At 51.2% G+C, this 13,439-nt stretch overlaps 1 protein-coding gene across 1 annotated transcript; it reads left to right on the forward strand.

Annotated features, from left to right (window-relative positions):
- The first annotated feature begins 10,656 nt into the window (after positions 1-10,656).
- LOC120643620 (transcription repressor OFP13-like) lies at positions 10,657-12,473 on the forward strand. Its single transcript, XM_039920027.1, has one exon. The coding sequence runs from the start codon at positions 11,023-11,025 to the stop codon at positions 12,199-12,201; it is 1,179 nt and encodes a 392-aa protein (XP_039775961.1). The 5' UTR covers positions 10,657-11,022; the 3' UTR covers positions 12,202-12,473.
- The last annotated feature ends 966 nt before the right edge of the window (positions 12,474-13,439 follow it).

Below are 13,439 nucleotides of genomic sequence, written 5' to 3' on the forward strand. Positions count from 1 at the left end.
TTTTGAACAAAGTCAAAGATTTTGTTTTGTCTTACATTATGTTCTGCATCTATTTTATTATCAGTAGTTTATATTGTTAAAGTGTACTATTTCTTTATTTAAGCAAACTACTAAATCAGAATATATGTTTTTTCCTCCCAAGGTTCAGAGAATAAAGAAATACCTGCAGTGACCAATAAAGAACAAAAAGAAACACTGATTATGCCTCTGGAAATGAAGATTACAGCATCACAGTTGCCTACAACTTCCCACAATGCTCAGCATAAAGATACAACCAGTTCGAGCCAGCCAGCCTCAAAGCTTCATGAGCATAGTTTAACATTACCAAACAAATATTTCGGACTATCACTGAATGAACGTTTTTATGAGAGATCTTTATCAGCACATGGTAATTCAAAAAATGATAATGAATTCCCAAGTTTTGATCTGTTTCAAGATTTGGATGCTGACAAGTTTAAGGAAAACCCAGCAACTGCACATGTAGAAAAGAACACAGTTACTGCACAAATTGAAGTCATGAATGATTCCCTGATGAAAAGTTTGGAGAGTGGTTTTCAGAAATGTGCAGATATGATTGAAGATGAAGCTCAGCAACAAACATAGAATGACAAAATCCAAATGATTGAAATCAGTCAGCTAGAAATTCAACTTTATCTTGCAATGACTAACAATATTCAAAAAGAGAACAGGTATGATTACCCTTATATTTCTCCCGCTGTACAAAACATGCTTCAGTATTATTTTTTCAAGTTCTCAAATGTTTTCCTCCACTCTAAAATATGCATTTTGTTTTCATGGAAGAAGTGAAAGAGTTTTCCAGAATAGTTATTGTTGGGTAGATAAGTATAAATTATCTTTGTCAATAATGAAAGGTGGCTGGATACACTTCCATGTCATGGATTGCTTTTCAAAAATGCTTTCTTCTCATCAAAAACTAATTGCAAATGTTGAAGGGCACATCTTTCAATATTACTTTGAGTAGAATGTAGTGGTAAGTATTCTGTGATTATCACACATTATTGTTTTTTGTTTTTTTAATCACTCTTGGAATATAATTCTTTTTTTTCTTTTATTATTGCAGTCTACTCTCATGAAACAAGACTTAGATTTTAATTTTTACAAGTTCAACTACCTTGAAATTGTTGGATTTCAGATACACAAAGTTGGACTAGTAATTTAGTTTTGTTCTTATTTCTACTCATTGATATCAGATACACAAACTGTTGGATTACAGCAAACTACTGAATATTTATGTTTTTTTTCTAGGTGCACATTCCTTGTCATTTTAACAATCAGTGGGTGTTGATTGTTATCAATTTCTTGACCAAGAACTTCAATGTTGTCGGTACCCCGGGACCGGGGTACCCCCTCCTACTGCGTCTGGGCAAGGATTCGCGTAGTTATTCTAAACTATGTGCTGAAGAGCAGAGCAACCGGACCCCTACGGTCCGGAGCCCACCTCGCCGGGCCAGCAGCCCCGGCCTGCTCTCTGCTCGGGGGAAGGTCCGGTGACGCCACGTGTCCCAGAGAAGGCAGCGCCCGGCGAAGATAGCCGGGGGTCCCCGGACCCCCATGCCATCCGCCCCCCCCCCCCGGCACGCGGGGAACCAGCATTTCACCCAGGAGGGGTCCGGAGCCGCCACGTGTCCGCGGGCGCAGGCACGAGTCTTCCGCTGGAAGACTCGCCCACCCACCGCGTTTAATGCGGGAGGATGAGACGAGCTCTGTCGCCGCAGAGCACGGGGCAGCTTTTGCCAGACTCCACTATTGGTCGCGTATTACCAAGGTGCACAATGCAGCCTCAGGCGCCACCCGCAAGGTGCACGTTAGTCTGCCGCATTAAATGGATGCGACGGTACGGCCCTTTCCATCATGCCGCCTACGCCGCAAGCTACGCGGCATGAACAGCATGCGTGGCACAGCCTACCCAGCTAGCTGCAAGCGCCGCACCAACATGACAGGGCAAGACCACGCCGGTCAGAGGGTCTGCACCGGTCAGTACATCCATGCGGACGAGGCAGCGAAATCCCGGAATAAGATCCTCCCCAGGCGTAGCACCATAATAGTGCTAGGCGTTATGTTATTTAAATACATCCACATTGGGCCCACCTGTCGGGGTCCCAACGGCTATGTATGTGCCTCCCTTTGACTATGAAAGGGGAGCACACGCTAGTCTCAGGACAAGTGGACTCACACTCTCTCCCTCACATTCTCAGCTCACCAGCTGGAACCACTCTCTAATAATCTCTTGTGAGCACAGGCAATACAACACACAGTGGAAGTAGGGTATTACGCTCCGGCGGCCCGAACCACTCTAAACCTTTTGTGTTCATCGTGTTCTTGCATCTAGATCGGACTAATCCTAGCTACCCCCCGAGTTCATTCTCCCTCAGGGCTTAAGCGGGTGCATTCTGCCACCCCGGCTGGGTTTACCACCCGACATTTGGAAGGCGGACCCGGTGCGAATCTCTCTCTCTTCTTTCTCTCTCTCCCCTCCTTTTCTTTTTTTTCTTTTTCCTATTTATCTTCCTTTTCTTTCTTTTCCTTCCTTCTCTCTCTCCCTCTGCCGCGCGCACCCGGGGCTAACTCCCCTCTCTCCTTCCCCGCGTGCTGAGCAGCTCGCCCCGCCGCCGCGTGCCCGCGCCCCCACTGCACCCGAGCCCTGGCCCGCTCCCGCGCATTCCGCCCACGCCGCCCACGCGCGCGCGCACACCCTGCCTGCCCAGCCCGCTCGCTCGCGTGCACGCCGCGGCACTCGGCGCGCCACGCCGCGACGATGCTCGGGCCGCCACCGGCCGCCCCTACGCACGCCGCCCGACCAGCCCGTGCGCACGCGCGCGCGCACGCGCACGCAGCGCTCGGCACACCGAGCCGCGACATCGGCCGCCCGCACGCAGCCGTACCGAGCCGACCGCGCGTGCACGCGCACGCCACCGCCGCTCGCCGTTGACGCCCGCACAGCGCCGCCTGCGCCGAGGCATTTCGTCACCAGTGCACGCCTTGCCAACCACACCGCCATCCGCCGTTGACGCCTGCACAGCACCGCGCAGCGCTGCCCGAAACATCCCATCCCGCCTCGCCTCTAGCGCCGCCCCGAGTGCCATTAATGGCCGTCCTCGGAGTTTCCCCGTCGGCCACCTACCCCAGCGTCGCCACCGCCTTTCTCGCCCTATAAAAAGGCCACCCACGCCGCCCCTCCACTCCACAACTGCCTACCACCACCTCCCGCCCTTCTCTCCCATTCCGCAGCACCGCCGCCGCACACTCTGCAGGCCGCCGCCGCCGCTTCCGTCGCCCTGCCTCCTCGCGTCGCCTCGGCCCAAGGTAGGGGCGCGAGGAGTTCCTCCCTTTCCCCTCTTCCCCTACCCCCGCCAACCCGTCCCGAGCCGCCCTGCTCGCGCCGCCCAGGGCCGCAGAGCGCCCGCCGCGGCTATGGCCGCTGCTCCCACCCCTGCAGGCCCCTTCTCCGAAATTGGAAAAGGGAATCGAGCCTCCAGGGCCCTATTACCCTTTCCCCCATGGTCCCGACCGCCCTCGAGCCCCCTGACCGCCGGCCCAGGGCCGCCGCCGGCGTACCCCCGCCTCCCCTGCTTTCCAGCGCGAGGGGGAGGATGAAGACAGGGCATTTTAGCCCTTAACCCCCTCCATTCCTTTCTATTTATTTAAGAGCCCTCCCACACTTGGTTTCTTTCAAATAAAACCCTGTCCTTTATGGAAATCACAAACAAAGCCTACACTACATAAATTTGATTAGAAATAAGACCCTATCCTTTTCCCAAATAACCCAAACCTTTCCAAAAATTCTAATTAAGCTCTTTCATTAATTACAACTAAGTCCCTGGACCCTGATTTAACCCCTAACCCTTTATGTAACCTATCATTTCATGCGCCAAATGACCTCGGATCAACCTAAAACTTTACCACGCCTCTCATAACATAGTTTTGACCATGCCATTAGTAATCCACCCAAAAATATTACTCCGTACCCCATGTCTTATGTGTTCCCGATTCGAGCTCAACGATAGATCTTTGTTTTTCTGTGTATTGATTGTGTGCCTGTTTGTGTGCGCTGTAGACCATGGAGTGAACGAAGAAGAGCCCGTCAACGAGCAGTACTGTGAGCAGGTGAACGAGGACCTGTTCCGCGACCCCGAGCCCGAAGGACAGGACCTCCCCGAAGGCTACGAAGACGGCAAGTTCAATCCCATCCTTTGATGCATGCTTTTGTCCTAGTTTTTATAAACACAACCCAATGGCCTGATTTATAAAATTGCATATGTTTTGCTTGCATGAAAACACGGTTGGATAGCCACCCCTTGATTTGTGATGACCATTCCTTGACCACCTAGATTAATGTCTGATTTTGCTTGGACGTTAATCGATATTAGAACGCTTAGGACTTTTCTCATAATACGATTTATTTTATAAAGAAAATGTGTGTGTATGTGGGATGGGATAAATGTGGTGTTTTTGTAAAGAAAGTTTAGACGGGATGGATGGCATTTCTACGGATTTGCATTTTGGTGTGCTCATGCCGTTGTGGCAGGGCAAGGAAGGGAGATATCCATCTTGTCACCCCTAAGGACCGAGTTGGTGTTACATCTCACCTAACTCCACTATCGTGCAAACCACTCGACCGTTGAATGGGCAACGGCTTAGCATAAATCCCACTAGTTGATGTGATAGCCATCAGGAGGGCTGAGAGCAACGGGTGACCAAGGAAAAGGGATATGTTCAGTGTGGCTTATACCCCGGTCGTACCTCAGAGATAGGCCGATGACCCCTTGGTGAATCCCGTGATGGCGAATCAGGTCTAGCTAAGGTGGGTAATGGCTATGTCGGGATCTACACCGACACTTCGGTGCTCGTGTTGTGGTACCCGCTTGTGGTTAAAGTTGCACACCTCTGCAGAGTTAAGAATCTATTCGAATAGTCCGTGCCCACGGTATTGGGCGAGTTAAGGTGTGGTCTCACTACTAGTGTTTACCTTGGGATGGGCTAGCGTGAGTTGTTTTGAAAATGTGTCCGGCAGTTGTGCCGTGTGCTACGACGGACGGGGAGTCTGGTAGTAGTTTTAAACCTGAACTCCGTGTTACTCAATACAAAAAAACTGGTTTCTGAAATGTTTTTCTGCTAAATAAACCCCTGCATAAAAGTTAGCTTTCTGCAAATTAAACCGTAACCTTACCCTTGATTTAACTATGCATATTATTCTGATATAACCCCCTCCGTGGGTGTGGTTGGACTTGCTGAGTACGTTTGTACTCACCCCATTCTTACTTTTTACAGAAGAAGACCCAGACTTCGTACCAGACGACGCCGAGTAGGGTTATCGTTCTACACCCAACCTTGCCTGTGGAACCGGCCCTGTTCGAGATGTTTTCGCTGACGCAGTACTCTGAGCCCGAGCTAGACCCCATGTGGGTTGCGGTCTGGTGTTATGTCGTAGCTTGGTTACTTTTTATTATCATCTGTATCGAGTGTCCTCCTCGGAGGTTTGTATGGTAATGAACCATCTGATGTAATAAATGTGGCATCAGCCTCCTGGGACTGATGTTTGTATCACATTTAAGTTCTCTCTTATGAGGGGACGCTTCACCGGACCCCCCGGCACGCGGGGAACAAGCATTTCACCCAGGAGGAGTCCGGAGCCGCCATGTGTCTGCAGGCGCGGGCACGAGTCTTCCGCCGGAAGACTCTCCCACCCACCGCGTTTAATGCGGGAGGATGAGGCGAGCTCTGTCGCCGCAGAGCACGGGGCAGCTTTTGCCAGACTCCACTATTGGTCGCGTATTACCAAGGTGCACAGTGCAGCCGCAGGCGCCGCCCGCGCGGTGCACGTTAGTCTGCCACATTAAATGGATGCGACGGCACGACCCTTTCCATCATGCCGCCTACGCCGCAAGCTACGCGGCATGAACAACATGCGTGGCGCAGCCTACCCGGCTAGTTGCAAGCGCCGCACCAACATTACAGGGCAAGACCACGCCGGTCAGAGGGTCTGCGCCGGTCAGTACATCCATACGGACGAGGCAGCGAAATCCCGGAATAAGATCTTCCCCAGGCGTAGCACCATAATAGCGCTAGGCATTATGTTATTTAAATACATCCACGTTGGGCCCACCTGTCGGGGTCCCAACAGCTATGTACGTGCCTCCCTTTGACTATGAAAGGGGAGCACACGCTAGTCTCAGGACAAATGGACTCACACTCTACCTCACACTCTCAGCTCACCAGCTGGAACCACTCTCGAGCAATCTCTTGTGAGCACAAGCAATACAACACACAGTGGAAGTAGGGTATTACGCTCCGGTGGCCCGAACCACTCTAAACTTTCTGTGTTCATCGTGTTCTTGCATCTAGATCGGACTAATCCTAGCTACCCCCCGAGTTCATTCTCCCTCAGGGCTTAGGCGGGTGCATTCTGTCACCTGACTGGGTTTACCACCCGACAAATGTCCTCGACTCCGATTTGAATTCTGAAACTGCAAAACCAATTGTGCATTCAGTAATTTATAACTTTAGAAAATTCTTCAACAACAACTTTGCTACCTCTGTTAGCTACAATATAAATGAGTTTGGTGTAAGTTACATTCCAGTTCCAAAACATATTTTCAGGTAAGTTTTATTTTACATTGATTCCATCCATTTTCAAAAAATTTGTTCAAAATGCCCTAACAGATGTTTACTAACATGCTTAGATATGATTCTGGAATCTTTGTCATCCAATTCATGCAAACATTTAATGGTTCAAGCATTGACCTCTTCTCAAATGTAAGTTATACTATTACCTAACAGCTCACTCCATGATGTATCCTATAAGATCTACTTATACTATGATGTAACAGCTCACAGCATAACATATTCTATATATATAATCTATTCTTGCAATCAGATGTCAATAATCTTCGTGCAAAATTCCTCTTTCAATTATTAACAAGCAGGTTTAACAAGGTCGAGTCAGAATTTATGAAAGACTTTCGTCAGAGACATGTGAGTTTCTCGAACCCATAACAATGTTCTGTTTATGCATCAGAACATTGAAACGATTATGATCGAACAAATTTTTTACGGTTGTGAATAAAAAATCTATGCTCAGAACTACTCATTTTCTCTTAATGACTTGAAATTTCTTTTCTAAAGGACAAAGATTTTTCAGCACTTGGTATCTGAGAAGTACTCTGTTTATGAAAAAGTACAATTTCAGGTGAGATATTGTACAAAACTAAGATAGTTTGTTTGTTCGGTAAGAATTGCCTTTTATAATTTGCTCAATAAGCATACATGAAAGGATTGTTATTCTACGGGTGCTGTTTCACTGCACTGTTTTGTTCCTCATGAGACAAATGAAAAGGATATCATTGCTCCAGATCCTAAGGAATCAGATTTTAAACTGAGAATGTTAAACAAAGATTGTTAATTGTTTTTTTTGAAGAGATTCGGTTCAACAAAGAATGTTAAACTGTGAATATTAATTAGTTTTTCATGAGAATTCTCAATTTTTTTACAAACAGTTAAATACGTTAATATGTCAAATATAACATGTCAAAGACACACGCGATGCAGTTGGTGAATCGCGATTAATGTCAATCGGCGAATATGTCAGTCAACGAATATGTCAAATAGAATATGTCAAAGACACAAGCGGTTAATGTCAATCAACAGTTAATATGTCAATCAGCGAATATGTCAATCCGCCAATATGGGCCGCATCGCGGAAACAGTCTAATGGGCCGGGGAACTCGTGCTCCCGCGCGGAAACAGACGCCGCTTCAGGCGACGGCTCCCGCATATGTCGCCTGAAGCGACAACTAATCGGACCCTAGGCCCCGGGCCCCGGCTACAAACAAGTGAGCCTGCCTGGGTTAATTTGGCTTTGCTTAGACACGAACGAGGCGAGCACGCGAGTCCATGTTCGGTTACACATGCATGTTGCCGCCCGAAAAGAAAAGCGTCACAGTCTCGCTCCAACTTAGTTATCCAAGCTAAAACATTCCGACAAATTTTTAAATAAAATGAGTAGTTAAATTTGAAGTAAAAAAATCAAATGATCTATAATTTAAAACGGAAAAAGTATTGTACATCTAGAAGGATCGTTATATTCGCTGCCTGCACCTGCCGCGTGACGTCTCGATCCAACGTCCCGACAAAGGCACCACCGGTTGCGGTTCGGTTCCCCGTGTAGCGACCGCGCGGCGGCGATCTGAATACGACATGAGCGAGCGAGTGTTGTTCGTTGGGCCTAAATTGGCCCACGATCCCCGCGCCCTTTGGCGCCGCCACGTACGTACGTGTATGGAATGGTCCTCTTCAAAATTAAAACCGTATCAATCTACGCCCAAAGAAAAAAGAAACTACGTGCATGAACGTACAAGCAAGGAGGTCAATGTCCCACACGCGGGCGTCCTCTTGCAATGTAGCCATTGATCTCCACAGCAAGTATCCAACACCCAACCGACACTTTTGCCCTCGTGCCTCCGCCACGGTGAGGGTTTACGCCGGCTTTGGTTTCACTTATTTTGCGCAACTCCAGATGCTGTAGCTTGAAATCTGTTGCTGCAAAAATCGAACTGTGACCTTCATGGAGCAAGGTGGGATCCCCGCTTATCTCCAGTGCAGATCCTGCTATCGAGGTTCGGAGCGTGCCAGTCAATTAATTTGATAAGGGAAATGAATTTTACCCATAAATAACAAGGAACACATCAGTTGTGATTCCGAGGAGTTTCAGAAAGTGTATCGGCCATGAAGTCTGATACCGTGAGTGGGTCATCGGCTGGAGAGTCGATTCATTGATAGGAGGTAGAGCTAAAAATGAACAGCTTGTTCGGCTGGGCTTCTGGTTGGGCAGGCAGGATGCTGCGTGGAGCTTGTTACCTGGCTTCACCAGCGGCTCCCCCAGCCAATCCAGCTCAGCCAATTCTGAGCAGCCAAACAGGTTGGAATTGACAAAAAAAAAGAAACATTACTATATTTGTAAAAGTGTTAAAAAAACCAACTCGCGTAGAATCTTCTGCTAACATTATCATCCTAGTGGTATTCGTATTGTACTAGTTGGCAACACCTTTGACCGGATCCACGTTATCTTTGATCAGAGTTTCTGACTGTTTTGACCATGAGCTTCCCTTTGGACTTTTCATCGGTTTCCTTTATTGCGCCACCTTTACAAATTATATACTTGCAAATTTTTTAAATAAGACGAATGATAAAATTTGAAGTTAGAAAAGTCAAACGAATTATAATTTGGAACAGAGGTATTAGTAGGGTTGGAACAGATTGCGGTCAACTACCGTGTCCATGTGGCCGCGTGCCGCGCCGGCGGCGGTTGGCACGTACGATCAATCACGGCGACGGGCGATTTCGGTTGTCGATCGGATGCCAGAGGCATCAGCCTGCTGGTTGCAGCTTGATCGATAAGTCAAGCCTGCACACTGTGATGTGATGGAGACCTTGTCTGTTCGCAGTACGTAGCTCGTGCCGGAAATTCAGGGGAACGCATGGAACGCGAGACATGGATCTCTCGCGCCCACGGCTGTACGTATCGGCGTACAGCGTACTAGTACGGTAGTACCAGGAGCGAGCACTAATCATCAGTGCATGCGTTTTTTTTTTTGGCTTTTTATTGCTGCTCTGCTCAAGATGACATCGAGTATGTAGCTGATCAACGTGATTGTGGGGGATGGTTCTAGATTCCCATTAACTCTCTGATGCTCAAGTGGCACCTAATAGTACAATGCAGCAAGCCACTTTTTCTGAGTTGCGATAGCACTGGCAAGTAGTTATACTACTGTAGCTCCTTGGTCGTTCTCATTGCCATGGATATACACACAAGCGAATTGATAATCCATAGCTGTTTTGTTCCAAGTCTGACGAAGCCGAAACATTCAAACGAGAGAAAGCTAGCCGTCTATGGTTCTCTCGCACGGTATCTTGTCCATAAATGCTGCCCCTGTTAACTAGCCGTTGCTGCCTCGTCGCACGGTTACATTATACACTGCAACGGTGACAGTCAAAACGAATTCAGAGTTTCCAATGTTTTCTTCTCTATAAAAGATGCTCAACACTGGCACACCACGGGATAGGATACGAAAGGGACAACCCAAATGGAATTTCTCAGAGTTTGCGAAGGTCGCTGGATAGGTTACTCTACTCGATCACCCCCACATGCCCACATGGGCCAAGTCAAACCTTTAAAATGAATAAAATATAGTACAGTGCTTCTTCATCCACATGATCGCGCCGCTTCAAATTAAGCACGCTTGCGACGACTTTTTTTTTTGTTGTCTTGGCTACGTACGTGCGCTTGCAACCCCTGCTCCTCCCGGCGCCTCTGCCCTGAGAGTCCGGCTGTCCGGGACGAAACAGCGGACTGAACCTTCAGCAGCAGCAGGCGTTAGCTGCATGTTGTTTCAGGCTGTTCGTGTGCAGGCTAGTTTTCAGTCGCGGTCTTTTACCGTTCTGATGAAACGCAGGAGAGCCACCCCCTAGTTTAATCACGCAACTAAGCTCTGCACGGAAAGAGGCATGGATCCGTTGATCCTGTAATTCCAGGCCAATCAATTACTCTGCCTACGTGATGGAGCTGTAGGTAGGTCGGGCATCGCGTGACGGTCTCTGATGGGCGATGGTCCTCTCGAGCTTCTTCCACACGGCCGCCCAGGGCGCCGCCCGGGCCAACCACCTGCTCGATGCCCATGACATGAGGAGTGAATGGAACTCTCCTCCTTCCTCCGTGCCCTGCTGAGGTGGCAAGAGAGAATACATAAATACTGCCGGGCACACATGACCCCCGCCCCCATCCCCCCATGTTCCTGTTCTTCCCTTCCCTCCCTCCCTTCTCTCCCCCTCCACTCCACTGAGTAATTGCCTGCCTGCAGCGCCACCGTCCACCGGCACCGCACCGCCCTCTCTCTCTCTCTCAACCATCCAAGCTCGCTCTCATTCACTCTGCACAAGTCGGGCAGTCACCAGCTCGCCACTGACCGATCCGTCGGTTCAATACTTCGCCGAAGCGGGCGGGCGGCGATGGGGAGGAAGGGCGGCCTCGCCTCCATCTTCTCCTCCAAGCCCAAGCAGCCCGACGACTCGCCCTCGGCGCCGTGGCCATGGCCCTCCTGCGCGGCGACCCCGCAGACCGCCTCCTTCCGCGGCCCTAGGCGGCGCCGCCACGGCGGCGACGACGACGACCGGCCCTGCACCACGGGCTCCTCCGAGCCCGCCGCCGGGAGGCTCCGGCCGCCGCGCAAGGCCGCGGCGGCGGCGGGCGGCGACGAGATGTACAAGACGGTCAACTCGGTCTACTTCGACGACGCCGCCGACTCCTGCAGCTTCTTCTTTGACGACGACGCCTGGGACGGCGTGGGCGAGGACGCGGCGGTGGATGATCTGGACCTGGACCTGGACGACGGGAGCTTCTCCATGACCACTGCGTCGGAGGAGTGGTCGGAGGCCGTCATCCGCAGCCTCGGGCGGACCTCCACCGACCGCTTCTTCTTCGACGCGGGCCCCGCGGGGCCGGCGTCCAACTCCATCCTCGCCGCCTCGCCGTCTCCCGGCCGGACGACGGCCCGGGCACTGGCCCCGCCGCCCGAGGCGCCCACCAAGCTGCAGGTGCTGGCGTCCGCGGAGGCGCCGGCACCGTCCGGCGACCACGGCGCGGACTCCGACTCGGAGGAGGACGAGCCGCCGCCGTCGACGTCGCTGGTGGAGGAGAGCGTGGCGGTGGCGCTGGACTCGGAGGACCCGTTCCGCGACTTCCGCGCGTCCATGGAGGAGATGGTGGCCGCGCACGGGCTCCGCGACTGGGCGCAGCTCCAGGAGATGCTGCTCTGGTACCTCCGGATCAACGGCAAGCGCCACCACGCGCTCATCGTCGGCGCCTTCGTCGACCTGCTCGTCGGCCTCGCCACCAGCAGCGGCGGCGCGTGCGCGTCCCGCTCCCACGCCGCGGCAACGACCGCAACCACCACGACGGCGACAATGACGACCACGACGACGTCGGCGTGCAGCACCAGCACCAGCACCAGCAGCAGCTCCAGTGCTAGCAGCAGCGGCGGCGGCGATGTTACTGCCGCTGCCGCTGCGACCAGCAGCGTGCCCCTGTGGGAGCAATGCGGCGGCGGGAGCGCCGGGGCGTCGTGCTCCTCCGCCGCGTCGTCTGATCTGGAAGAGGAGGACGACGAGAAGGCAACAAGTGCATGCTAGCTTTGGCTGCTCTTGTCGCCGCACTAGCTAACCTGTCGGCTCGTTGTGTCGCCCATGGGCCATGGCATCTCTATACTACGGAGTGTAGATCTCTCTGCGTAAACCTGTGCAAGCAATCGGCTCCCTTACCAAACATAAATATTTTCTATTTCATGTTTATGTAGCTAGTGTCGGTGTTGCGTTCTTGTTTGGGATCCACTGTCTTGACTAATCAACTTGTTCCATGCAGTTGTTGGTACCATCCATAATAATTCCCCAAAAGTTCCAACGTATATAGGCATTATTTATGTACTACCTTCGTTCCAAAATATAACAATTTTTATACTTGGTCAAAGTCAAATATTTTCCATCTTTGACCAGTAATATCTCAAAAAATAATTGATTTTAAATAGAAAATGTTACGTGCTGTGATGATAGTTGGTTTCATAAATTGATACCACTTTTATGTTGTCAGTTTTTTTTTAACCATCTACTGTCAAGGTTTGAAATGTTTGACTTGCAGAAAATTTAAAAAATAGCTATATATTCTGGGACGGAGCTAGTCTCAAGTTAACCTTGATCCCTCTCATCGAAGGATTGCACGCGTGCATCTTGAGATCCGCACGAGGAGAGGAGGTGGCGGATCGGACCAGCTTGCAGCTGTGGCAAGTCCACGCTGCCCCACACGCACTGCACTGACCGCCGCATTTTCGTTTTTGATCATCGAGCATCGACAGGTGGGTGGTGCATCGGAACTGAAACGTACCATCATCCCTGCTGGATGACATCGGAACTGTTGGATAGATGACGATGTACCAGCAGCAGCATGCAGCGTCGTCAGCCCCGTACGTGCCTCACCGGCCGGCCGCTGGGCCGCGCCGTCGCCGTCCATCTCAGACGACCGTCCGGCCGGGGCCCCCCTCCCCTGCAGCTCAACACGGGCTCTGCGTGTACCCTGACGAGGCCGGCCGCCCGGCGCCGCCGTCCCCGGCCGTACCATGGGATGTACGCGTCGGCGACGTGGTAGGCGCGGGGAGGAGGACACGCCGACGACCGGCGTTACCGTGGCAGGGCAGGCAGGCAGGCCTGGTCCTCTTTGAAGCGCCGTCCTCGTGAGGCCGAGGCCGGGCTCACCGGCCGGCGGGGACCCCCGGCCCGCTCCTCCGATCTGAAATCTGATCGGCTCATCATAAATGCTCGGCAGCAGCAGCAGGAGGAGGTGATCGATCGATCGATCAGTCCAGCGCTAGCGTTTGTTT

This window comes from Panicum virgatum, chromosome 8K, assembly GCF_016808335.1.
Source record: "Panicum virgatum strain AP13 chromosome 8K, P.virgatum_v5, whole genome shotgun sequence".
In the NCBI taxonomy this organism is placed as follows: Eukaryota; Viridiplantae; Streptophyta; class Magnoliopsida; order Poales; family Poaceae; genus Panicum; species Panicum virgatum.